Source organism: Acipenser ruthenus, chromosome 22 (assembly GCF_902713425.1).
Source record: "Acipenser ruthenus chromosome 22, fAciRut3.2 maternal haplotype, whole genome shotgun sequence".
Classification (NCBI taxonomy): Eukaryota; Metazoa; Chordata; class Actinopteri; order Acipenseriformes; family Acipenseridae; genus Acipenser; species Acipenser ruthenus.
The window spans coordinates 11,435,093-11,462,159 of record NC_081210.1 but is presented as its reverse complement, the minus strand read 5'-3'; the positions used below and the strand labels follow the sequence as shown (position 1 = coordinate 11,462,159).

At 37.0% G+C, this 27,067-nt stretch overlaps 1 protein-coding gene across 2 annotated transcripts in view; it reads right to left on the bottom strand.

The window, feature by feature from the left end:
* Nucleotides 1-27,067, bottom strand: part of lmf1 (lipase maturation factor 1) — a 241,375-nt gene that overhangs the window by 204,894 nt on the left and 9,414 nt on the right. For both annotated transcript variants that reach the window (XM_034052850.3, XM_034052849.3), the window contains exon 3: nucleotides 16,668-16,678. In XM_034052850.3, coding sequence (XP_033908741.1) covers nucleotides 16,668-16,678 — 11 coding nt within the window. The remainder of the gene's footprint in view (nucleotides 1-16,667; nucleotides 16,679-27,067) is intronic.

The window sequence follows — 27,067 nt, the reverse complement described above, 5'->3', positions numbered from 1 at the left end:
TCCTCTTTCCACCTCCAATTCTAGAGTATCTGCTTGCCTTGATTCGCTTGATAACAGAATCACTCACTTGGAACTAGCAGCAATTTCATCCTCATCAGGGACACCAGCAGCAGCACTTGCCTCTCCCGCTGCTTCAGCCATGCCCACACCTGCCCTCGAGCTCCCAATCTTCACTCTAGCAACTGCCTCTAGTTCAGGATCTTCTTCTGCTTCAGTTGGTCATCGCAACTCTCTCTCTCAACTGAGACGCAATATTATTGAATGCAAAGATGTTAATTTGGTCTCCATTCTTATTGCAACCTCAGAATTTCTGGATCACAGTGTAGTTGACTGTGGAGATCTGTGTTACTCTAAAATCTCAGGATCCTCAGCTGTCTAAAAAACTCACTCTTGGAGAATTCATGCTTGCTTTTTCTGTTTTTCTCGATGTCCTTTGTGAAGTTTATGCTCACCAACGACAAGAACTGGACTCTGGATATTTAACATGCTTAATCTCTGAGTCAGATATGGCAGTACAATCATACAGCCTTTTCAGCCAAACCAGCTTCTCAGTTAACATTGGACAATACACCGATTGATTGGTCACAACCCGATCCTGATCTCTTTAATAGATTCTTCAGTGGTCTCCGTGCTAACGCTTGTGGAGTTTGTGCTTCCACCACCCATTGTTACCTCTCTGTGCCCAAACACAGCCTCCTCATCAGCCTCAAACTATTCTTCCCCAAGAAAATGCAGTTTTTTTTTTTTGTTTGTTTGTTTTTACATATGTGCAGTTTCTGTGGCGAAGCTCATTCACGTTCCATCTGCCCTCTTCCATCTAAAAGCCAGTCATCATTACTAATCACCTCTATCCCCATCAACATCCCGGCTCTATCAGATGCTCTTCAATATCACCCGATCTTTTTTTGTTAATTATCGAATTTCTGGCCTTACTAATGGTTTTTCTACTGGTTTGATTCCAGTGAAAAAGACAACCAATTCTTCCCTAAAATAATTTATTTCAACACATTATTTCCATTATGCTTATTTTTTAATTTGAGCTTTTCTCTTCACATATTCACAAAGTAGACTTAATTTGATACAGAGGAACACCCCATTTTTTATACACTCAATAAAGGTGATTAATGACCTTTACGTCACAAACCTTCTATTGACAATCAGAACAATCAAAAACAACTGAAAATAAGAAGTAATTAGGTACAGAAACGAAAACAAAAGGCAAAAACCATACTACTTTTATATTATTTAAAACACTCAATCTGTACGTCAACACAAAACTTTTTATACCACTAGATATTCTTTTACTCTGCAACTTGAATAATAAACAGGAGGTATATATACATACAAACATACATTCTACAAAAAACACCCATATTTAAAGTCTTCATTAAGGCCATGTGGTGCAACAGAATTCAAAAAATATATCCCAAAAGTTTCCCTTCTCAAGATTGATTTGTCAACTGAGCCACCTCTAAAGCCAATTTTGACTGTTTCCAAAGACCAAAATACCAGATCAATTTTTGCGGAATTTTTCCAAATGAATGGTTCTCAGATGTCTGGCCTCCAAAAATCAATTTTCCTCGTCAGCTTAAATTCAGTCTTACTCGAAGTATTTCCTTTCGTCATTGCAGCCTATCTTTTGGGCCCATTTTAGCAGAAAAAAAATCTATTTTAATCTTTTGTGATAATCAATCTACTGTTCATATTATTAATAAAGGTTGTTCCTCTTCCTGTCTAATTATGCAACCAGTATGGATTTCAGTTACCAATAACTTTATTTTGAAAGCCCTTCCTGGTATCACTAATAACACTGCTGACGCTCTTTCTCATTTTCAGATTGCACAATTCAGACATCTGGCTCTCTCAGCTCAACCTTTCCCTCTACCCACTCCTCTATTCAGCTAACTGGTTTTCAACTAAAGTCATACATTCGCAATCGTTTCTCTTCAGCTCATTCCAAGCTGTCCTTCCTCCCCAATTGCACTGTCCCATTCATCTATATAGGTGCAGCAACATCAGCACATTATTCCACTAAACAAAGTATTGCTAGCATGCCTGGAGTGGGGGCTATCTCTCTGCCAGGACCACCAGAGGTTTCCTCTCACAGAAAAGGGGGGGTGTTTCCACTCTGCCGAGTGGTAAATTAATTGATATATAATAATTGTAATTAATCAAATATTTGTAATTAAATCACTAACTTTCTTTTCTAACTAACAATTTTCTCTGTTCTTTGCATTGGTAGTGCAGTTGGGAGTAAGTGAAGTTCACTTCCCAATCTTAGAGGCCGTGTTAACACCCCCCAAGAGGCCAAATAACTATATTTTGTTTCTCATGCTAATCTATTAATTTGCCAGTCTCCCCTTTGGAGAGCAAAGCTTGCTCCCAACTTTCGAGCTAGTCATTGACTCAACTTATTGAGGGTAAGCCAGGGACACCTTGGTTTGTCTTCCTATGGCCTCCAAAGTTTATTTTAGTATTTCTAAAAGGATTACTATAGTATTTAATTTGTATTTATTTTCACATACAGTATTGAAGTACTGTACAATGTGACATCCGTAATGGGCTGTGTGACTGACTTGTAAGATCTAGATGTAGAATCTTGTCTGAAAGGATCAATATTATCAACACATATGAAATAAGGAACTAATACGCCAAACTCTGTAAAATGATCTTTTTGTTTTTTTACAAAATTCATAGAGGCAAAAGGAAAACCTCAATTTATTTAAAAAGCTAGATGCAAACTGTTGAACATAATCTTATAAATCACAAGCAATACTGCCTTATCTGCAAGGCTACTTAACTCCCAACATTCCCAGGTTTTAAAAAAGCTGTAGGTCATCTTTTAACTAATTTTCAATCCTTTCTTAATAAAAAAAAAAAACTTCACAGGAAACTGGAAAAATTTAAACTGAATATAAAAAGCTCTACTTATTTATTTTTTTTACATGATTAATACATCCTTCATAATTAAAACAAAAACAGTTCCTTCAGTTCATCTAGGCTATAAAAGACTGAGCAAAGACAGTAGTGCTCACTGAAAATGTAACAGTCTTGCTGTAAATGCTGCCAACATACCTGCATTGAGTTTAGCAGCATTTTTTGTTCATATATGTCAGTTTTGGTGATATATTGCCATAACAAGCTCTACAGCAAACTGTACAATTTAGATTGTAAATATTCACAGGATAACAAACCACCACCCAGTGATTTCTGAAATAAGAAAACATAAGTTGTCTATTTCATTTGTTTGGATCTTAAACAATGGGTAGATTTAAAACGCAGTAATCCTTGTGGAGCAATGCTCAATTTATTTTACAAATCACTCAATTTGAGATATAGTTCTTGTGAAAAAGGATACATTCTTATTTGATATGTGTGGAATGTGTTTATGTTTTTATTTGTAAAAACAAAAGTAGCAGGAGAGGAAGCAAATAAATATAATTAGTACAGACTAATATTTTTATATGGGATATCTGTCAAATTAGGGACTGAGGACTAAAATTTGAGAAGTTCAGGTCTGCTTTAAAAGAGCGAGGGAAAGGACGGGTGCTGTCTGGAGATAGCAGCTGATGATTTTCTGAACACTTTTAAATATGTTTGGAACTATAGCAATAGTATAAACTATGACAAACTCACTATGGAAAACTTTTAACTTTTTTGTATTTAGGTGTTTCAAGGAAGTGCTCCAAACCTTGGCTTTTTGAATGAGTCGTCTCGTAGATTGTACTTCTTTGAGATATATTAAAAAAAAAAAAAAAAAAAAAAGGTAAATTCCTATATTTAATTTTGTATTATTGCTGGGCCCTACAGTTAAACAGCTGATGAAGGAGTTATTATGTGGTTGAAATAAATAATTTGTGTGGTGTTACTATTTATTTGCCTAGTATATGATTTATTGTAAGGTTCGACAATTGCTGTGAGACATACTTGCTGTTCTTGTTATGTTAGAGATAGACATGGATAGATTCACCTTGAACCGTTTTATACAAAAAAAAATGGCATTCCCCTTTTTGAGAGGAGGAATCACACAATGTATGTTATGCTGATACAATTAAAATCCAGTTTGGTAAGATCTGTAAATAAGTAGAAAAAACTGTATAATAGCCAACTGCCATTACTCCCTTAGATAAACACAAAAACACTGCCACATCATGCAAATATGGGCACCTTGAATGAAAATGTAATTTGGAGGGAATTTCCCAGTAGGAATGTTTTTCTGGTTATTAACTTCCTTTAGTTGTTGACATGCTACTACATTATATTAACGACGATGATGATGATGATGATGAGAAGAAGAAGAACAAGAACAAGAACAAGAACAAGAACAAGAAGAAAAAGTTGTTGTTTTTTTGTTCAGAACGAATAGTAAAGATTTTAAAGATTATCAGTTATGAAAGAGACCAATTTCTTTCATCAAGGTACTCAAATGCATCAAATAATGTTTAACATAAGTTATGCATAATATAGGATGTGTGCGTTGCACAATCTAAGCTCAAAGATCCCCTACCCGCACTTTTAACAAACACTACTACTCACAGATAAGAAACTGTGTATAATCTGGTGCCATAGATTACCATGATTCCATGGCTGACAGTTCTTTATCACTCTGAGACACAGGTATGCTGCACTGGAACATTTCAGAAGCCAGGAGTTTTTTTTCCTGTCCCGTCAGTAACTCTAAAGCTAAATAGAGTTAACAGTGTGGGATTCAAAAGGTTTAGGTTTATAAAGCCAAGTAAGCATAGCAGATAAGGAGTTTGTTATATGTGTAATAGCTAAGCTTGCCACTTGGTCGACATTTCCTACAACGGACACACTCGCTTTTGTTAACTGCGCTATCTATCTATCTATACATATTAGACACACACACACACACACACACACGGGTGAAAGTGGCCAGTGATCATTTTGACAAACTCAACCTGATAAAACCTTTTACATGTATGCCCAATTCACATATTAATTTTATAAAACCTCAGCCGCAAAAATCATATACAATATCTGCTTAACTCAATCAGATATCGTAAATACAGGGTTCATACAGTTTTTCTAAGTTTTACATCATTTTCTACGTTGATAACTAATAACCAACTGTACAAAACTTTTGCAATAACAGTTTATTTAACTGTATAATAAAATACATCTAAATTATACTCACTTTTATAGATAAACTCTGGACCACTAACCTTTCTTATTCAGTAACACAAGTCAGTTTTGGTACCTATAGGTGAGTGTTTCATTCTAAAAGCAGTACACAATTCAGTGTTTTAATCAATGTCAGAAGCAATGGTGAAAGAATTGTGTCTCAATCATAGACAGATAGACAGATAGATAACATGATTATTTCTATAAAAATGTGATAGTGGCTTTTATAAACATTTTTTTTCCATATGATGACTCACATACCTCTTGGGATCAATTACAAAATTCCACTTAGAGTAAGTTGCGAGGTTCCGAAAAATAGTGCTTTACGTGCCCACGTGTTTCTACAACTGTGTTACAGTAGCAGTTTGGCAATGTTGGCAATAATCATTACACTACCGACTATAATAATCATCATTGCCCAGTTTGCCAAACAGGTAACGAAGCAATACGACCCAAAAGCCAGAGCTCTTGTAAATCACTCTTCCGACACTGATCAGAGGACACACCCTTGCTCTCAAACCCCAGTTCACTAGAGCTGACATGTTGAAATGAGCTTTCAAAACAGACTTTAAAAACTTAAGTTTAATGAAAGTACAGATACGTTATTTAAACAGTTCTAGCAACACGTGGGGACGTATAACGCTATATTTTTTAGAACCCCGCTACTTACTCTTTAAACTGGTTTAACAAAGGCTTAAACCTGAAAACAGGTTTTGAATTAGACTGCTTTCTGGGCTCATTTTCAATGTTCATTGAAGACCACAGGGTGTCAATAATATTGAACCTGCCACAAGCAATCCATTTATTGGTTGTATTTTTAATTGAGGTGCAAATTTTGCATTAAATTAATATGCTATACGTTTGGAGACACTGAAGGCAATGTATCAAATATACCCTAAACACACAATAGTCATGTTTTAAATATTGTATATTGATTTAAGTAAATGCCAATTTATTTAGGTAGGGTATATTACACATAGAAAATAAACCAGCAATTCAACCAATTATTGGCTCAAATATTTGGGACCTTGGAGAAGGGTTTAATTTATACCAACATAACTGGAGTTGAAATAGAACTTTACCAATATTATGGTTTAAGTAATTAGAACGCTTTTAGTATGATCTTTGCTATAGTAATCACACACACACAGAAACACTGGTAGATACAACTGAAGATCTATTACTACGTGTTTGCTCTGTCACAATGGCACAGAGATATTTGCTACACAACAGCTTGTTAGGTTTATGATCCTTTAAACAATAAAAACAAATTATTTCTTTCTATGCACTAGAATGGTGTATACAAGTGTGTATCTTGTGTCACAGTGAAGCAGTTACTACTAAGGATGCATCTGTCCCTCATGGCACCATTTCACCGCAACAAACAATAATGTCTTGCCTCAGGTACTTCTCTGCTTTTATTGATCCCAGCTTAAAACAGCCCAGTTCAGCAGTTCCAACCGTTCATTAATGTACCTCTGTTTATTTGCCAGAAGGTCAGATAAGCATCATGTGTATTTCAATGATGTACATCTAACATGGTTTTGGACTCCAGATTGCTATCACAAAGAGCCTTAGTTATTACAAAAACTGCTGGTTTTCAAGAGAAGTTTGGAATAATACTGATATAATTAAAGAAGTGCTTGTGTCTTCCCATGCTTTTCCTACGGTTATACAATGCATAAACATAATTTACCTTGGTTTGCCATGTTTATTAATATGGTTTGCCATACCTCTATGTGCTTTACAATGCTTTATTTCACTTTGCTGTGCATACAGAAAAGGAAAAATCCCTTCTCACTTGCATAAAAGTAATTATTAGTTACTTGCACTAACAATTACGATAGGATGATTTCAGCTGACTTTAGCCCCCCAGGGCAGTGAACTACTTTAAAGAAACACAGGTTGTGTATAAAACTCAAATGTGACAGGCAATGTGATCACCGCAAGATTTTAATGAAGATGCTAAACTTTTGGCACATTATCCCAACAGTATTACAAACAAAACCTTACAAGATACCCATATTTACGCACCTATTAAATCCAGAAATAAGCCCCAACATTTCATTGAAGTAGTCTTTCATATTAGTACATTTCTTAGCATTATTTTATTTTTGTTTTACATAGTTCAGTAGTACAGAAAGTATGACAATTTTTAATTTGTTAATATTTGTGATAAACATCTGATTATTTTTACTTAATTCAGTTATTCCTGCTACTTAGACACTGTTGACATACATTTAAAAACAATAACATTTTAGGTATGAAAAACTAAAAAATACTTTACATTTGTATAGATTAACAACTAACAAGATTTGTTTAGTCCCTGTTCATTTTAAACTCAAAAAAATGGTGGATCGGTTTATGGTTTAACAGTAGTCCAAATGGAAGACCAGTATTTAAATGCTGATTAGAAATGATTAATTAAGTCTAACATACAATAGATACTGCAAAAGAGACAGGTACAAGACCCAAGCAGTGTTCTACAGTAACCCGTAGAGATGAAACCAAGAGTTGTTTGGTTGCTTTTTATTAGCAGGTGACACGAGATGCCATTCTTAAATCTGTTTGGGGAAATGCAACAAAAGTTACAGAATGTCCTTCAATATCCTTTCTTTGAAAAGAACAGCAAAGTTCTATAGCATCTGAAATTAACTCCAAGAATAAAAAATATACATAGCTAAATATGTTTCACAATTTGGAGTTTCTAAACTACATGGAAACTCGGCCATTGTTTATCAACATGTGCTGCCGAACAGTGAACGAGGACTTTAAGCGGTACCATTTAAGTGGTACAGTTTCAAATTAACATTTCAAGTTCCCAGGATTTTAAAGAATGAGGAGGCTAACATGTCTACTTTATATAATAAGAGGGGTTGCATATTTTTTTTTTATTTTTTTTTTTTAAATGTAGTCATTGCCAATTAGTTTTTATTATTTTCTCCCCAATTTGAAATGCCCAATTATTTTTATTATGCTCAGCTCACCGCTACCACCCCTGCGCTGACTCAGGAGGGGCGAAGATGAACACACGCTGTCCTCCGAAGCGTGTGCCGTCAGCCGCCCGCTTCTTTACACACTGCGAACTCATCGTGCAGCCGCCTCAGAACTACAGCGTCGGAGGACAACGCAGCTCTGGGCAGCTTACAGGAAAGCCCGCAGGCGCCCGGCCAGACTACAGGGATCGCTGGTGCGTGGTGAGCCGAGGACACCCTGGCCGACCTAACACTCCCTCCCCCCGGGCGACGCTCGGCCAATTGAGCGCCGCCCCCTGGAAGCTCCCGTCCACGGTTGGTTGTGGAATAGCCTGGACTCGAACTCGCGACGTCCAGGCTATAGAGTGCATCCTGCACTCTAGCGAGTGCTTTTACTGGATGCGCCACTCGGGAGCCCCTAGGGGTTGCATATTTTGTCCATTATAAAGTGACAAACAATAAGTTTCAGACTGTAGGAAACGTGTGTCCTTAAGGATTTGATTTATTCTCTCCTAAGACAAGCATTATTATTAGTAAATGTTTACCGGTGTATAAAACTATAAAAGAGTTTCCAGTTGCTGTAAGACAGTGAGACTGTGTATGTCACCTGTAGTTAATAGTCTTCACCGCTCAAGAACGGCTGTTCCATCTAACCGGCAAAACCAGGACATCGACATGAAGTCCAGATTGTATCTTATTTTCATTTTTGCAAAGGCAGAAAAGGATTAAAAAAAATGATGCAAAAATGCAAAAAAAAATGTAATAAACGTACAGTCAGAAACTGGATAAACTACAGAAATACATCAAAAACTTATAATAAACAGTCACCATACTGTACATATACGGCTGGGATTCAATCTCCCTTAAAGGAATTAATATGTACTTATTGGTTTTTTTTTTTTTTTTTTATTATTACGACGCAATGAAATGACAGACACTTTGATTGGCATCACCTTTGTGACCAAGAGAATAGGGCTGGAATTAGACACAAGCATAACATAATACTGTAGTTGCATATAAAATACACTTTTTTGGATACGTACCAAAGTAAAGCAATGTTACATAAATGCTTGGTACTTAATAACAAACAGATGGTAAGCGCCGTCAGAAAAGGGACATGGTACAGGCTGCATTTCAGAACTCTTCGGGTCACTGGTGTTATTTAACCATTTCAAATGAAGCTTAAATAATGATATCAATAAAGTACACAATACATCTACATACATCCCCCTAATTATGATACTATCAGTCCAGTATTCCTCTGAATTTAAATAATTTTTTGCTTCTCAAAAATAGCCTACGTCTTAAATTCGAGTACAGTAGTGATGTGTGTATTAAAAATCGTCAAAAAAAGACGTGACTACCCGAGTACACAACGTGGCTGACTGCCGAGAAAAGACGAACAAAGACGTCACTGCCTGAATACACAAGCAGCAACGTGACTTACTACTGAGAAAAGACGAACCAAAATGTTACTGCCCGATCTTGACTCATCCATGACATGCAGGCAGCCATTTTCAAAGAAGCATCATTAGCTTCCTGATGAATTCAAAGAGAAGCTTTTACAATTTCAGCGTTTCTAACAAACAGTACAGCTTGGATAGATCAGAAATGCTGATCAGACCCCCGTATTTTTCGACATGCCAAGCAATACCACAGTTCACAAATTGGGAGAAAAACAGATGTGAGTGATCACGACTGGAAATGAGAAGCAGCACAACTGTAATGCTCTGTATTAGCAGACGACCGCAAACTGCCTCCATATGCGTAACTGAGGTTGTATCTTTGTAAATGCATATTTATTTGATGTTTTATTTTTTCATCTAAATGAGGGTGGGAAATTTGGGCTGAGTCTTAAATTCTAAGGCGTCTTAAATTCAAAGAAATACGGTAACTTGTGGTAAATAACGTGCTATGCAAGTTATATCACATTTGGATAAATAGTTCTTTAGTAATATATAAAAATGTAAGTCTGCCATACAAACAGACAGTTGCTTCCATAACAGTATCCCCAGATTGTCAGTATCTTGTGCTTACCAAGCAAGTTGCATTACAACCGGACAAGCAGTACTCAAGATACAGAATATGTGAAAGTGGCATACGAATAGATGGACAGGCACCTCCATTATACCCCAAGTTGCACCCAATGTATTGGGAACTTATTTAGTTTATTTATTTTACTAGATTTAAAAAGGGTCATGTAAACCTTATGGAATTCAGCGATTACTGTCTAATGCTAGAACCTTGTTTCACATACAATCTGCTTAGTTCATCACAGTGTTTGAGTTCATAATAGCACTAATACTAGTCCAAGCCTCCCTGTGAGGGCAGCTTGTATGCTTTTGCAAACCTCTCCCCTCAACTGCCACTGCTCATATCTCATTAACCATTTCAGCAGCCAACTTTATGTCTGACCCCAGATGAGCACGAAAATGGGGTCCTGTTACCTTGGTTTCTGGATAGTATGGACCTAATGGACTCCTACACAGCTGTACTCTGTAATTCTCTGCCACAGTGCTTTGCATCTCAGAAACCACTTGAGGTAGTGACTTCATATTTGCAGAGTAAATCTGTATGCTCAATATTTTACTGATAATGATGATCTGATATGACATTCCCTTTGATTATGCCAACGAGGATGCTTTTTTATGTTCTGAGAAAAACTCCCATTTCTAGTTTGAATAGAAATGCAGCTTTACAACATAGCCTTCAATTCATTTATGCCCAAAATAATGTATGAAATGTAATTAACCAATGAAATTGAAAACTAGTGATAGTTAAAACTGGGTTTTTTTTGCAATATTGTATTTAATTGTTGTGGCCATATTCTTTATTAATATTTAATACATGTATTGATGAAAGAATGCTGAATGACATAAAAAGCCAAATTCCGTTATTAAATTGGCTATGTAGAACTTCTGCTGATCCTTACCAGTTGCCCCTCTGTATTGTTTTAATCCTTTAACACTATTTTAATTTAATTGTCATGCTCCACTCAGCTAAACTGAATGGTGTCTTTCATTGTGTATTGATCGTTTTAAAGAAGGATTTAAAAAAAATAACGAGAACATACGCACTGTTTTGACACACATTTACTTAACTTTTGCTACAGAACTTGACTTTTTTCTAAAGATTTGACATATCAATGGCAGTGACTTCTTCCAAGTTACTACAGTGGGTCTATTCAATTGATCTGAATGGTTGGATCTAAATCTGTTTGAAAAATGTATAAAAAGGTCCCAAGGTTATGAAAATCAAACAACCACAGTTAGTATTCAGTTTATTTATGTCTGTTAATATTAATGATTTAAAATGATGGTGTTCATTAAATCCACTGATTAGATCAACTGAACAGACCTCACGCTATACATGTGCCAGCGCTACAACTATTCCAATACCAATCTCCTTATGTAACAAAGTATTTTTTCCAGAGCATTTACTCCAGGTTTGAATTAACAAAAACAGTTACGAAATTAAATCGACAACTTGACAGTGCTTAAGAGACCTTGGTTTTATAACAGTTTGTATATTTTTGTCAATTAAATAGTTCTCTTGATTTTCATGAAATTGAATATACTGGTAGGGATTGGTATAAACTAGGCCAGGGAATACATGTTAAATTACTGTTGTAATTTAATAGATTCTCTCCATGGCCACAGGGGGCACAGACTAAAACAGCCTAATGTATATTTGAAGACTTTACACAAATTTTGAATCACGCATAATCATAATTAATACAATAGTACATAATCATTATTTATTTATACATTTTTTATCATTACTAACCTTCCAGATACAGGATCAAGGCATTTGTGATGGCACCCCCTTTTAGTTTGGGGAAAAAAAAACTGATAAAGAAAATATGTAAATCCATAATTTTAACAAGCCAGATAATTAAAGTGACACTTTAAAAACCGGGAGGCATCATTATGTTGAACTTCTAAAGACAAAAGAGTTAGTATAGCACACATGAACTGGACCTTTTTGTCTTCTTGATCTCTCATTACATGTCTAAGTTGTGGATTCCCGAGTACACATTTTCTATCTAGGGAAACGGCAATTATCTGGAAAGTTAGAAACACAGTACCCTTTAACACTTTAAAAACAACACTTTATTACCTAGTGGGTTGTTAATGTTAAAGATGGGTCACGATTAATCCACATCTCTATAGAAAACCTTTCAGTTCTGACTGTCCAAGTATGCGGGTGCTTAAACGGTTAACAAGGCTCCGAGAAACTACAGCATGTTGCCACTGACAGAGTGATTAATGGGATGTACAAACTAAATGGAATGAGCTCATGATTCAGCTGTGCACATTCCACTCCAGGTACTTGTTTAATCAGTGCTCTCATCATACTGGGATCTGGCTGCCCCATCTTTAAGATGCAGCTGAAAGACCATTCTCTCTGCAGCCAAAACTCTCCATTGTGGGATCCTACCTGACACTGCACTGGATCATACAAAACATTTAGATTTAAACACACACTGCAGCATCAGACTGAGCTAAAACTGTTCCAGGCACACAAAACAGTGAATAATTGATCAACAAATAATCTAGCTCAGGCAGAAAAGCTCCTCGGAGGAAGATGTTGCTGTTAGTAGCTTATATCCCCACCATTCTGTATACTAAAATTGTACTGCCGATATCTATATAATGAAAAAGCTCATCACCATCCTACATTCATTGTATAGCCCATCCATGTAAAAATGTCTGACATACGGACAGCCACCTCCCAGATCTTCAGTAATCATGGTACCATTGCAGTTTATAATTGTGGTACTCGGAGCATAACAATCACTGGTTAAGTACAGCCATATTCTGAAACTAGGTGGTCTTTCTTTATGTAGTGCCATATACCAAACATGGTCTGGCAATGGTCAGTCGTGGTAAAATCAGGTTTAACCATGAAAGCAACATGCTGTTTAATAGTTGGGTTATGCATAATATAACCAACATTCATTTTCCAATTTTTACCTTTTTGCTCATGTTGGAGCAGTACTTTCTAAACAACTGAGTCAACTGAATTAAAAGGAGTTACAGTATGTGTGCTTTACATAATGCGAGTTATAGATATTCTGAATGTTGCCTTGGACACAGTAACTCTTTGTAGCGTTTTAAAGTATAGGTTATTCAAATTACTAAAATGTATTGTTGTCGTTGCATTCCGATTACCACCATTCTTAATAAAATACAAAATTAAACACTACTGAAGAATTACCTTGCTACTCATAAGAAGCAGTGGATAAACAGAACAGTAGACAACAACAACTGCTGAACGTACAAAGGCATAAATACTAGCTAACAAGACAAGCATTTGTCAGACTAAAACAAAATAGAATCTGGAAATGATTTACTTCCAAAGACTGGCTCAAGGCCAACTAAACTCTTAGTCACTTGGGCTAATTGTTTCCTTCAGGAACCCCACCCCCCTCCACTCCCCACTCTCAAGCCCACTAATAGGATTAAATAAAACTTCCAATTGGGCCAGTAAACCCCTCATTAAGCTGTTTTTACAGAATGAATTAAGGAGGACCAAGGTGAAAGGTCCAGAGAGGGATTTAATGTGGAACGGCTGTCAGGAGGTAGTGTTGTGATTAGAAACATCAGAGTCAAGTGTTTGGGCCACAAACATTCAAGGGCGACACCAGCCCAACTAAGTGGCAGTCTGAAAAATAGATTTAGTAAGGCCAAGCAAAGATTTTTACCACACTCTCAAGTGAGAAACAGAAATGTAACATCACATTACCAACAAAAAAATCCTGACATAGTTAAAAGCAGTACATTTGTTCAAATAGCTTACATTTTGTGCTTTTTTTATTGTTTGCTTCATACTTCTAAGCTGAAGTCTGAAATGTTCTTTTTAATAAATTTTAATAAAGACATATTACTACTATTGCCTGAAAGACTGCAGAAATAACGGCTTCACAAGACATTTTCCGTTTGGTTTCTTTTGTAACAGAGGAAGAGTACAGCTGTGTTTAAAACAAAAGACATGTGGAAGGGATATTTTCATTCCACAGATCAGCTGGGTTGTTGTATTCAAAACATGGGCCCACTTTTGAAAATAATTAAAAAAAAAAAAAAAAAAAAAAAAGCATCAAAGCATTTGTTGGAAGCCTTTATGTTCATTTATGCATGAAAATTCAAAAGGAGCTTCTGCCCAAAATTAAAATTGACAAAGCCAGTTTACAAAACTTGCTAATTATAGGTGCTACTATTATGCGAGTAAACATCTGGAACAATTAAGCAAAATCCAGTAGTAATCAGCCAGCAACATTCCCTTTTGGATACCATAACAAGTCAATAAATGAGATGCCTTAAGTAGGGGCAAATTTGTGCTAAGCCAGGTTGATCCTCTTCTCGTTCCCAAACTTTTCTTAAGTTCACTAGTACTGACATCCACTCAGTGTACCTCTATCACAATTCGGTATGACCTCATTTGGATTTATCATAGATACCAGATGACTCTTCTCAACAGTTTCCACTGGTTCATACTATACATGAAGACTTTCTTTTCATTAACCTTTTCAACTTGGTCCTGCAATGCTTGATTAGACTCTGAAATTGAGTCTGGGCTATGGACCAACAATCCTGATGTTTCCACCTTATTGTTAAAACGTTTAATCACCGTCAAAAAATGGCTGGAGATTAAGGTAGCCCCATGTCATTGCAGACGTTTCACTGGATTACAGTACAGTACTGTGATCTAATTCAATCACAGCAACTGAGGGTTTAATTTAATCATGTTAAATAAAAGACTATGACAACTACTGTACACAATTTCTATTATATATTTGTAATAAGTTTTACTGTGTAATTCCTTCCCTAGTAAAGAAATGTAAAGACCCGAAACCTGAATATTGTATACCAAACCTGCTCAGTGAACCTGTGACGCAGTCATGGCTTGCCCCCGAGGGATCAAAGTGACTGCATGCACCATCTCAGCATCATTTTTCCTTCAAGCCTGCTGCAATTATGGACGCAAAGACCTTGAAGGTTAATGGTTACATTTCCATTTCAGGGAACCAGGGTTATGCTAATAACCTAACATTCCCTTTCAAATACGAAATCTAACCATTACCATAAGGGCGAGTGTACCAAAGCCATCGAGCTGTGGGAATGTGGGAATGTATATAACAGTTGCCTCGGCAACTGGTGTGCCAAGGCATCTATTGCCAGCGGGTCCCCGCCTCCTATTATGGAGAATCAGAAGGGATAGTTGATTGATTCCTGGGAGGCAAAGATCTATCTCTCCCGGGTAAAGACGCAGATACATCTCTAGAGATGGTGATGAAGAAATGCGCTGAGCAGGAGTAAGGGATGCAGACCACTCCTTAGAGCTGCAGGATAGCAGTTTCTCAAGCGTGCCCTGGGAAAAAGGGGCACAAAACTGGCAGAAGCTGCGATTAGCCAGTGCCTCCTTGATGTGCTCTGGCCCCAGGTAGTAAGAGCACCTACCGTGCTTGTCCCCAATAGGCAGACTGGCCTTGCATGTCTCACAGGGATATAACCCAGGCATACTACAAGAAGCAAGCAATGTAGTGTACAGATAACAGTTGTACAGGTGCTGCCTCAATCTGCTTATCGATATCGACCGGGTGGGTCAAGACCTGCACAGGACCGATTTGCTAAAGCTTTATTTGTTTTTTTAAAGTGATAAACAGCCACAGATAATTTTTTTTTAAACTTGAAAATCTATTCAAAGACTTTGAGCAAAATTTATAAAGCATTTACTCCAGTACTGTACTTGCAACATTTTACTTAATGAAATGGTGATGTTGAAAACTTAAAACAAAGCCATTTGTATAACTATGTTACTTGATGTGAAACATTACCAGTTAGTTCTTGTGCCCAATAATTTTACCCTCGATTTAGAATGACCAATTATGTTCCCTCGCCACAGCAATTTCCCACAACAGCTCAGGTTGACTGAAGGTCAGTGGGCGTCCTCCTATCCTACAACCAGGCCAACTGCCTCTTCACATGAGGGATTTGAGAGCGGATGTCTACCGGCCTCTGGAGCCCAGTCCAGCCCAGCAGGTGTCCAGATGAGCTCCCCAGGCTCATGGCCGGTACGTTCTGCTGTAGCGCGATGAGGAGAAACAGTCCCTGCCAGTTTTTTCTCCCTAACCACGGGAAGTTCAATAAATCAAACTTTTCTCAATGTCCTTTAGCAAAACAGACTTTGAACAAGTCTTCTGAATTTTCAGTACACTAACACTTACAGGTGCAGCATGTATAGACATGTACAAAAGCATCAGAACTGTATAACACTCTATCAACAAGACCTAGTCCCAGTACCCTCTGTTTAAGACCAGCTTTGGTAGAAACATGTAGATCCAATTCTATAAATCTAATTATGGTTACCATTGAAAACAACAAAAACTATTGTCCATCTTCAGAAAACTGTGTGCTGTCCATAACCTTAAACTAACCTATTTTGCGCTGCTATAATTTAAAGTATGCCTAACAACATGCTTTGTTATAAAATACCAGACAACCTACCCATAACGAGCCTTGATACTTTTTAAATGTGTTCACTTACCAAAGGAGTACCTGAAAGAGAAAAAAACAAAAAACAGTGTCAGTAATTCTTGTGTGGTTGAAAAATTATACATCACCAGTAATTTAAGCACAACCCAACCATCACAGTTTATTTTCCTACTTCACAATTGGAAGTGTTTGCTGAAAACTATTTTTTAAAAGCTTCACATGAATTAGGGGTGGGTTAGAGTACTCAAGTTTAATTATAAATAATTATAATTACTCGAGCATGAATTTATTACTCAAGTACTTGAATATAAATTCAATATATTGTAGCGACCCAGTCAGTTCAGGTCGGCAAGACTTTTGTTTTGTCTCGTTTGTTTGTCTTGTTTCATCTGGTCCTGTGCCTTCTCGTTATCTGTATTGTTCTGGGGTGGGACCATACCACTAGTTTCGGTAGTGTGGGTGTGTGTGTGTATGTGTGTGAGAGCCGCTGTTGGGTGCGGACCATGTCATCTAGACACCCTTGCTCTGCCCTCCCCCATGACAGCAGTGGTCTGCTCTCTTCTCTGTGTGTGAGGGGACTGATAGAGTCCCGGAGCCTGTGTGTGTGGAATAGAGCGAGCGAAAAAGTGAGTTTTTAGGATAGAGACAGGAGGTAGGATTTATTGTTTTTGTGGTGTGGTCCTGACCCTAACACGGACCCTGTTTAATTAATAAAATAGTTTTGTTAGCACCTGAATCCCATCTCCGTCTCCTGCTTTGAGCCTCAAAACCAGGGGTTGTTACAACACTGTATTCACGTATACCACCTTAACAATAGCCAAGGAAGTTTTCAAATTTAAATTCCTCTGCGTGTCTCAAAGTCATGTGGTTGTCCGTTTATGACTTTTCCTAAATACATGTATTAAATACCCTGATGGCGTTTGAAAGGCAGGATCATGAAAATAAGGAAGTTATAAGCCTGCCCAACTAGAACTGCCAGAGGCGTCATTTTGACTGCCTTTTATAATACATGTTTTTATTTTGAATATAACCTTCAATATTATAATTATATATATATATATCTCAAAGAGCCAGCTGCCCAACGTTTCAATATGTTGTACATATCTTTCTCAAGGAAGCCTGTGTTTGAATCAAAACATTGGAGGTATTTATAGGTTTTTGACGGCATGACAACTACTTGTTATTGTTTACATTCAAATCCATGATTTATTCTTACATGATGTAATGGTGTTCTATATATTGTGACATCATTTTTACTTCTATCTTTGAATCTGTATTAATTCTAATTAACACTACTTTATATAAACTTATATTTTTATTATATCATGCAATGCTGGCTCTGAGGATCAGTCTTGATTTGGCCTCCCCAGCGCATCAGCATGCACAACTTTTGAATGAATTTTGTTTATTTATTTAAATGTTATATATTTATTGAAGTTAATTAGTTCATTCTTTTCTGTTGAGTCCCGCTGGCATAATCGTGTTCAGTCTATTTATCCATTTACTTTCTTTTATTCTTCTATATGTCGCATTGTCTAATTTGAGCTGTTCTAATACTACAAACTTTACATCATTTATGTCATGTCCCTGACTGGTGAAGTGCTGTACTATTGGTTCATTCATTTTTTTATTTCTAATTAATGAAAGGTGGTTCTGAATTCTTTTATATAAAGTAGTTCCAGTCTCTCCAACATATTTGAGTTCATCACAATTTTCACAGGCTATTCCATAAACAACATTGCTATTTTTACAGTAGGTATTAGTTTTTAGTGGATATGTGGTGTTATTATGTTTAATTATATTTTTACATTGTCTATGTATTTACACACTTTACATCTACTAGAGCACATGTAGAACCTATTTTGTCAATTATTCTTTTATGTTTACTGTGAACTAAAATATCACCTAAATTAGCTTCTCTTTTGAATGCTACAACTGGGGCCTTAAGAAATACTTTTTTAAATTTTTCTGAATTATGTAGAATCCGCAAGTGTTTCCAAACTATTTTAGAAATATTGGGCAAAAGTTTAGAGTAAGTCATTATTAATGGGACTCTTTTGACCTTTTTATCTCTATTTTTATAATCTAGTAGATCATCTCTTTTTAGTTTATCCACTTTTCTTAACTCCATCTCTATAATTCTTTCTTTGTATCCTCTTTTTTTAAGATTTGTTTTTAATACATTTCTTTGTTTTACATAGTAACTTTCTTTTGAGCATATTCTTCGTATTCTTATTCCTAGACCCTTTGGGATTGCCCTTTTAGTGTGTATCGGACGTGCAGAGGACATGTGTAAATACTGGTGTATGTCAGTAGGTTTACAGAAGAGGTCAGTCTCAATTGAACCTTCTTCAAGTTTTACTATGGTATCTAAAAATTATATTTCTTTCCTTGTCCATCGAAGGTCCACCTTAATATTACTGTGTATTTCATTTGCCATTTTATGAAACTGGAAAAGAGATTCTTCTCCATGTGTCCAAACCCCAAAAATATAATCTACAAACCGAATGTATTCTAAAGGTTCTCTTTCCGATTTTCTAAGTAATTGTTCTTCCCATTTCCCCATGTATGTACTGGCAAAATGCATTCCTAATTTAGCTCCTATTGCTGTACCATCATTTTGTTTGTAATTCTTATCAACAAATGTAAAATAACTGTTTTCTAAAACTATGTTGATCATGTTCAGTACCTCTGCTGTAGGTATTGATTTATCTAGTCTATTATCTAGTGCTTTTTGACAAGCTTCTAAAGTTTCTTTACGAGGGACACTTGGGTACAAGGATTTTACATCCATGCAAAATAAAATTGTATTCTCTGGAAGGTTGTGTTTTATTGATTCAAGTCTTTTTAAAAATTGTGTTGTATCCTTAACATAGCTTGGTAATTTCTCAACGTGCGACCTAAATTGTTTTTCTGCTATTTCAGCTATTATGTGTGTTGGATTATCAATTGTAATGACTATCATTCGCATAGGGTGATTTTCTTTGTGCATTTTAGGATTTCCTCTTGCTAGGCCTGTTCTTGCATTATGTGGCTGCATGTAGCATGTATTTTTTTAATTCTTTTGATATAATGCCTTTATTGTATAGTCTCTCCGCAATTTCCTTAACCTCTTTTACCGATTGATTGATCTTATTGCTTTTAACATCTTCATATGTATATGTATTATTTAATTCACATTCTACAGATTTCATATAGTCATCTGTATTCATTATCACTATTCCTGAGCCTTTATCTGCTGGTCTTATCATTATATCATCATCATTTAACAACTCAGTCATAGCTTGTTCTTCAATATTGGTTAAATTAAGTTTACATCTTTTCTTTAGTCCTACTATTATTTCTTGTTTAACTACTTCAATATAGATATCTAACCATTTATCTCTTCCATCCGGAGGAGTCCATGTGCTTGAACTATTAAACTTAATCCCATGCTCATAATTACCCTCTGAATCAGAGATATTTTCATTGAAAAAATATTCTGCTAATCTCATGCGTCTCTCCCACTCCTTTAATTCAGTGGCCAGTTTATCTTTATCGATGTATCTTTTAGTCGGTATAAACTGAAGTCCTTTACTCAGTACCGCTTTTTGGGATGTGGTTAAAGTTTTACTTGATAAATTGAATACTATGTCTTCTGTCTTATCTTTTGTGTATTTGGTACCATGTCTATTTTTGGGTCTCCTATCTTTGTTTTGAATTCTCTGTCCTATTCATGTTTAACTCTCTATTTTGCATTTTATTATTTACTTTAACATGGTTTATTTTTACTGTTTTAGATTTATTTTGATTATCTTTCTTAAATTATGCCACAGTTGATTTTCTTCCGGTTTCATTGTCTTTAAATACAATAACTGAGAAATGGTTATTATTGTATAAAAGATTAATTGGATCGTTCTTATTTTTAATATATTCTATTGTGCCTTCGTATTTAAAACAGTCCTTATTCTTTAAGTCTATGTATACGTGTATGGGCCTATTTAGGAGGTCTACAGCTGCCATAACTTCTGCCTCTGTAGCCCAAGAATCTATACTCCCATCACTTAATTTCATTTTTTCAATATGGGTCACTGAGTCAATGTACAGACGTGCTCAAATTTGTTGGTACCCTTACAGCTCATTGAAATAATGCTTCATTCCTCCTGAAAAGTGATGAAATTAAAAGCTATTTTATCATGTATACTTGCACGCCTTTGGTATGTCATAGAATAAAGCAAAGAAGCTGTGAAAAGAGATGAATTATTGCTTATTCTACAAAGATATTCGAAAATGGCCTGGACACATTTGTTGGTACCCCTTAGAAAAGATAATAAATAATTGGATTACAGTGATATTTCAAACTAATTAGTTTATTTAATTAGTATCACACATGTCTCCAATCTTGTAATCAGTCATTCAGCCTATTTAAATGGAGAAAAGTAGTCACTGTGCTGTTTGGTATCGTTGTATACGCCACACTGAACATGGACCAGAGAAAGCAAAGGAGAGAGTTGTCTGAGGAGATCAGAAAGAAAATAATAGACAAGCATGGTAAAGGTAAAGGCTACAAGACCATCTCCAAGCAGCTTGATGTTCCTGTGACAACAGTTGCAAATATGCAGGTGCAGGGGTGATGCAGTGCAGTAATGAAACACAGAGAGTTATAATCCAGTTTGGAATAGTTTTTAATTGTATCCAGGTCTGGTGACCAAATAATAATACCAGGCAATACACAGCAATGTGTAGAGCACAGAGTAAATAACTACAACAGGGTTACAGTCCCAAATAATAATATGCGTTATCCGCCCCACAATAATACAATACACGGTCACTAGTCCGGGTGCGTGCAGTAGTGTTGGTGGTGGGTGATAACAATTTAACAGTGACTGTGGTGGAGTGTTGTTCTGGGTAGTGCTGGCCCAAGGCGACAGCTCCGGAGATGTGTTAGCCGTCTAGTGAATTCACAAAACAAAAGACAATTACTAACAACGACAAAACACTCACAAACTCTTTTCAGTTTTTAAAAGGGGTTTCTCCCGGTCCCTTCCAGTTCCTTGTTTCCTGAACCAAGCGAAGGAAAATATGTGCGATTCTCTGTTCCCTTTATGCTATCACGCATGACCCCTTGATAAACGAGTGCAGCTGTCTACTGTCTGCAGCTGTTACGTCGTTTACCTTCCGGGTCAATACGTTCCTGCAACACAGTCTCGGCTTCTTCCATACTGACCGACGTCCCGGCCCGGGGAAAGAACTGTCAGGTCAGCCCGTCCAAAGACTTCTCCTTTCGCTGCTTAGCGCCCTCACAGGTCAGGAGGGAGATGAAGCCCAGTCTGTGAAAAGTTGTACACCCAACATGGGTAGTGTGTGGGTCTGTGTTTGTATAAAACAAGTTCTACACTGGAAGGCAATACATTTCTCCAATTACCAAAGCACGCTGGAGTTTCTTCGATTATAAAAACTCTTCCATCTGTCCTTACAATCAAATACCCAAAAGGAGAAAAACTTCCTCTGAGTTGCTTTCTTTTTTTTTCCCCACCTCTGCTTGAAAAATGGAGCTTGTAATTATACAGCTGAGGATTCCAGTTTGGAGATTTGTAACCACAACAAACAGAATCTTGAACGCAGATAAGTGGTTTCATTTACCATCATTCTAACCTTTCCCCAACGACCACTGTAGAATACAGAGGCTTGGCAGAAACTAAAATAGCTGTCAAATGATGTTCCGTGGCTAGGTGATCTGTCCCTTTTGTTATGATAAAGCTGAACCAAGAAAGGAGAACTGTGAATTAACTGTGAGTGTTTTGTTTGTTTGTCAAGTCTAAGTGTACTGTTTGTAGCACTTTAGCACTAACTCTGGACTTGCGATTGTGTGTGTGTTCTAATGTGTTTATTCTTTCGGGACTGTAACCTGTTGTTTTGGATCAGTTCAATACACATTGCTGTGTACTGACTGGGATTATTCTTTGCGGTCACCAGACCGGGATTATAAATAAACTTATTGTTTGCACCGTGAACTTTGTTGTCTGTCTTCTGTTTTGTAATCACATCACCACTACACCTGCGTACTGCAAGCCACTTTGCCACAGCCTGTTATTGTGATTATTATTGTTAATATTATTCTACTGACGATAAAGCAGTAGTTTATTATGCATTGTGCATGTTGTTGAGCAAAGTGTATTTGATATATAACGGTGTATTGTTTATTCTGTGAAAATAACAGTGGACATACTGCAGCAGCTTTGAATTGTATTTCACTAGTCAATAAATATGTTAACTGCACTTCTTGATTCTTTAGCGTGACTGTGCTCTACCTTCGACTTTTAATCATATCTAATTGTAAACGTAATCTAACTAATGTTAAAAATACTCCCTGGGGGGCTCCCGAGTGGCACATCCAGTAAAGGCACTCCACGTGAGTGCAGGATGCGCTCTATAGCCTGCAAGTCGCGAGTTCGAATCCAGGCTATTCCTTTGAAAAGCAAGGACAGGAGCTTCCAAGGGGCGGCGCACAATTGGCCGAGCGTCGCCCGGGGGAAGGGAGGGTTAGGTCGGTCAGGGTGTCCTCGGCTCACCGCGCACCAGCGACCCCTTAGTCTGGCCGGGCGCCTGCAGGCTTGCCTGTAAGCTGCCCAAGAGCTGCGTTGTCCTCCGACGCTATAGCTCTTGGGTGGCTGCATGGTGAGTCTGCAGTGTGAAAAAAAGTGGTCGGCTTGACGGCATGCGCTTCAGAGGACAGCGTGTGTTCATCTTCGCCCTCCCGAGTCAGCGCAGGGGTGGTAGCAGTGAGCCGACCGTAATAAAATAATTGGCCATTCCAAATTGGGAGAAAATAATAAAAAATAATTGGCAACGACTAAATTTTAAAAAAATTAAAAAATTAAAAAATAAATAAATAAATAAATACTCCCTTTGCAATAACGTCTACAATTCCCCCCCAAGCTTTTGCCTTAACGACAACTAATTACACACACACACACATATATAAGAAAGGTCATTTGTGCACTACAATGCTCGATATTGATGAGGTGCTGACCAGTATGAAAGTAGTCTATAGTCTGGTTAACCGTACTGATGGCATAGCAAATGCTTAGATGACAGATATGGTTGCATTCTTGTAGAGCTTAAGGATAAATAAAAATACATTTCGACAAGGAACTGCATTAGCTCCATTACTCTTATGTGGAATGTAATAATAAAATGAGAAGCAAAACTGTTTTTTTTTTTTTTTACCTTCATTTTACAATGCCATTTCCACGTTTGTTTTATTTGACGCATTTAAAGTTTAAATTTCAATTTCCGTTTGCTTGTTCAGCTACAAAAAGGCACGAGTAAACCTTGTGAAAACGTGTCTATGGCCACTGTTTACTGTGAAGAAATGGCAATGGGAAGGAATGAAAAAATAAATAAAATAAATGCAGTGTCATCTTTATGTACTATTTATTTTGGGAATAAACAAAACAATGTTTAACTTGAACTGCTATTTGGCATCCTTTGTTTTGTAGTTAATTCACTGGGGTAAAGTAAGTGCTTACAAGTGTAGAGCAGCACGGTCTCCCCAGTTTCTTGCAACAGTTGCGATGATGACCAATCGCGTGTGAGTAGCTTAAAAAATGAACAGTTGCACTCAAGAAATTTGGAACACGAACAGCGAACAATAAAAATACACATAAGGTTTGTTTGTTGGACATGCGACATTAACAAAATGCAGTGAAAATAAAGAAAATATATTTAAAGAAGGGCTGTAATGCAGCAAAAAGCTCAATAATTAAACAAACGAGTAAGTGAAAGGGTTACTGTATCAAGCTCAGAAATTATTTGTGAACTCTAATAAACCAACGTTATCTTTCGCCAGTCAAGTCGTAGAGTGCCTAAATAAAGTTTTGAGTCAACACAATTTATTTAGTCTATTCCACCTTCTTAGCAGCCACAACCAGGGGTCAGCAAATTGTCTGTACACGGACACGCATGTCCATGGCAAGAGTCATCAGTTTCCATGGCAGTGAACACACACACACACACGCGGAACTGTACAGGACTTCCATTTTGTTATTTATTTATTTATTTATTTATTTATTTTTTTAAAGTGTCCGTCACCACTCGATGTGGTGCTGACCGCTGGCCACAACTATCCCAGGTAAAACAGATTCAGTTTACATTGTTTACCATCAGGATTTTAAGGAATACTGTTGAAAGGGGGCGGTGTGATCCAGTGGTTAAAGTCAAGGGCTTGTAACCAGAAAGTCACCAGTTCGAATCCCACCACTGACTGACTCACTGTGCGACCCTGAGAAAGTCACTTAACCTCCTTGTGCTCCATCCTGCGAATAAGATGTTAAATCAATGTGCTATTGTAAATGACTATGCATATAATGCACAGTTCACAACCTAAATGACTTTTTTGTTAATTAAAAAAAAGGCATTTCAGGGTGTGTGATTTACTCTATCACCACGACCCGGACGGCTGAAATTTTCAACCCTGCACTGATAAAAACTAGCCTCTTGTGTTCTTAGCCAGGGCAGAATGGCCCCTATAGGAAGTCTTGCAGGTTAACTGGGCTTGATCATTAAAACCTATTCTGGTCCATGTTACTCTAAAGAGCGACAGGTCTTATTACCACTTTTCATTTACTCTACATTAATCCTACCGCTGTGTTCCCACAGGACTGATATATTGACCCACTTATTAACATCTCTAAATACAATTTTCTTTTTTAAAACGTCCAGAATACTGCAGGGTTGCAGCTATTTAGTGTATAATCAGCTGTTTGGATTGTTGGTTAAAACTGAAACAGCAGATATGAAGTATTCCAAAAGCAAGTGGTCTGTTAGGATTATTTATCCCTCATTGCTTTTAAAACCCGGTATCACATTGCATCCAACTAAGCTCTAATATCTGTCACATTTGGCATGTAACATTAAGTAAATCTGATGGCCAGCACTCTTTGAAATGGATACTCTCAATTGTCAGGACAGGAAGTTCCAAAGCCAACTTCCTGGACAGGAAGGAAGGCCCCCCCACCCCCCCGCGCTCTGCCTTTTTTCATTTAATTTTGAATGTAGGTTGATGTAAATTACTTTAACTAAACTCTTAACCTCTTTTGTACATTTATGATGACCCACTGTTCTGGTCTTAAAAAACAAAGATGCAAAGATTCCAGAGCAATTCATTCTGTGGTTATTTTTAGCAAAATTCAATGAAGTGAGAAATTAAGCAGCACTGAAAGTACATACCATAGGATAGTTCCATCTCCATAACAAACATCTCAGGTGGATTAGTTTGTAAACAGTGAGAAATGGCTTTCAGTGATAACCTGAGCCTATATCTATAAGGTAACATTCATCTATAACTCAAAATAATAAGTTACACAGAAGAGGGAGAAGTGAGAAATGACCAGAGAAGGGGAGGGACACTTGTGTAACCAAGTGCCCCCCCCCCCATCCTTGTGTCATGTTTTGCATCCTTGTTAATTTGGCCATTGTTACCAAGGTTAGTCACACCACGCTTGGTATATGGCAGCATGATCTGCTCATACAAGCTTAATTGGACATGGTCACAAACGGTCAACGTTATAGCATGTAGTGAGCAGAAAACAATCATGGTCCAAAACAGTACCAAGATTTACTGAATATCTGGGTTGTAGTGTAGCTATGGTTACTACTGAATACTGATTTTTTTCTATGGTTCATTTTTATTACAAAAAAGAGTGCATCTTGGAATTTTTATAAATGATAGCTTTATCCACTAAGCAGTCCAATATTTCTAAAGCAAACCTTCACATCTACCTTGTTTTGAGGCTGTGAATAAATAACTACAGTAAACCAAAATAAAACTTACCGCTAAATTTACATTCCAAAAACAGTGATTCAGTCTTTGTATGAGAAAAGATGCCCAATTACTGTATTTAAATCACTGCTCAAATTTTCTGAGGTAGCACAAGAAACAGAGTTCTACAGTAATCATTTAAGCCTCATAATTGCATTCTTCATGAATGCAGCAATACAGTATTGCTGGATAATACACTATAATGCTGCAATTAAAAACAAAATATAGGTCACTGCAGTGTACTCAGAAATGCGTTTGGCCGATTGTCACGTCAACAGAACTTACTAAATGCTGAAACATCTGCATCTACTGAAGAACACAGCTGGGAATGAAGGTCCTACAAGGGTATTCTGCTATAAAACAAGTACTTTACTACAATTTGAGGTTGAAGCAGAAATGTACAGCAGACAGGCAGTCTCTTCTGAAGGAGATTTTTTGCTTAAACTTGATATTTTAAAACTTCTGTTTACAGCAGACACAAAAATACAAAGTTCTGCATGAGGGACCAAAATAATGCTGTGGCTGCCAAAAACTAACTTTCTAGAGTCAAATGGTTTCCAGCACAGCGCCATGAACCCCTGTAGTGTGCACCACACAATGCAACTTACCTGGTGGTCTTTAGTTACCCACAGAAACTACACACTATAGGA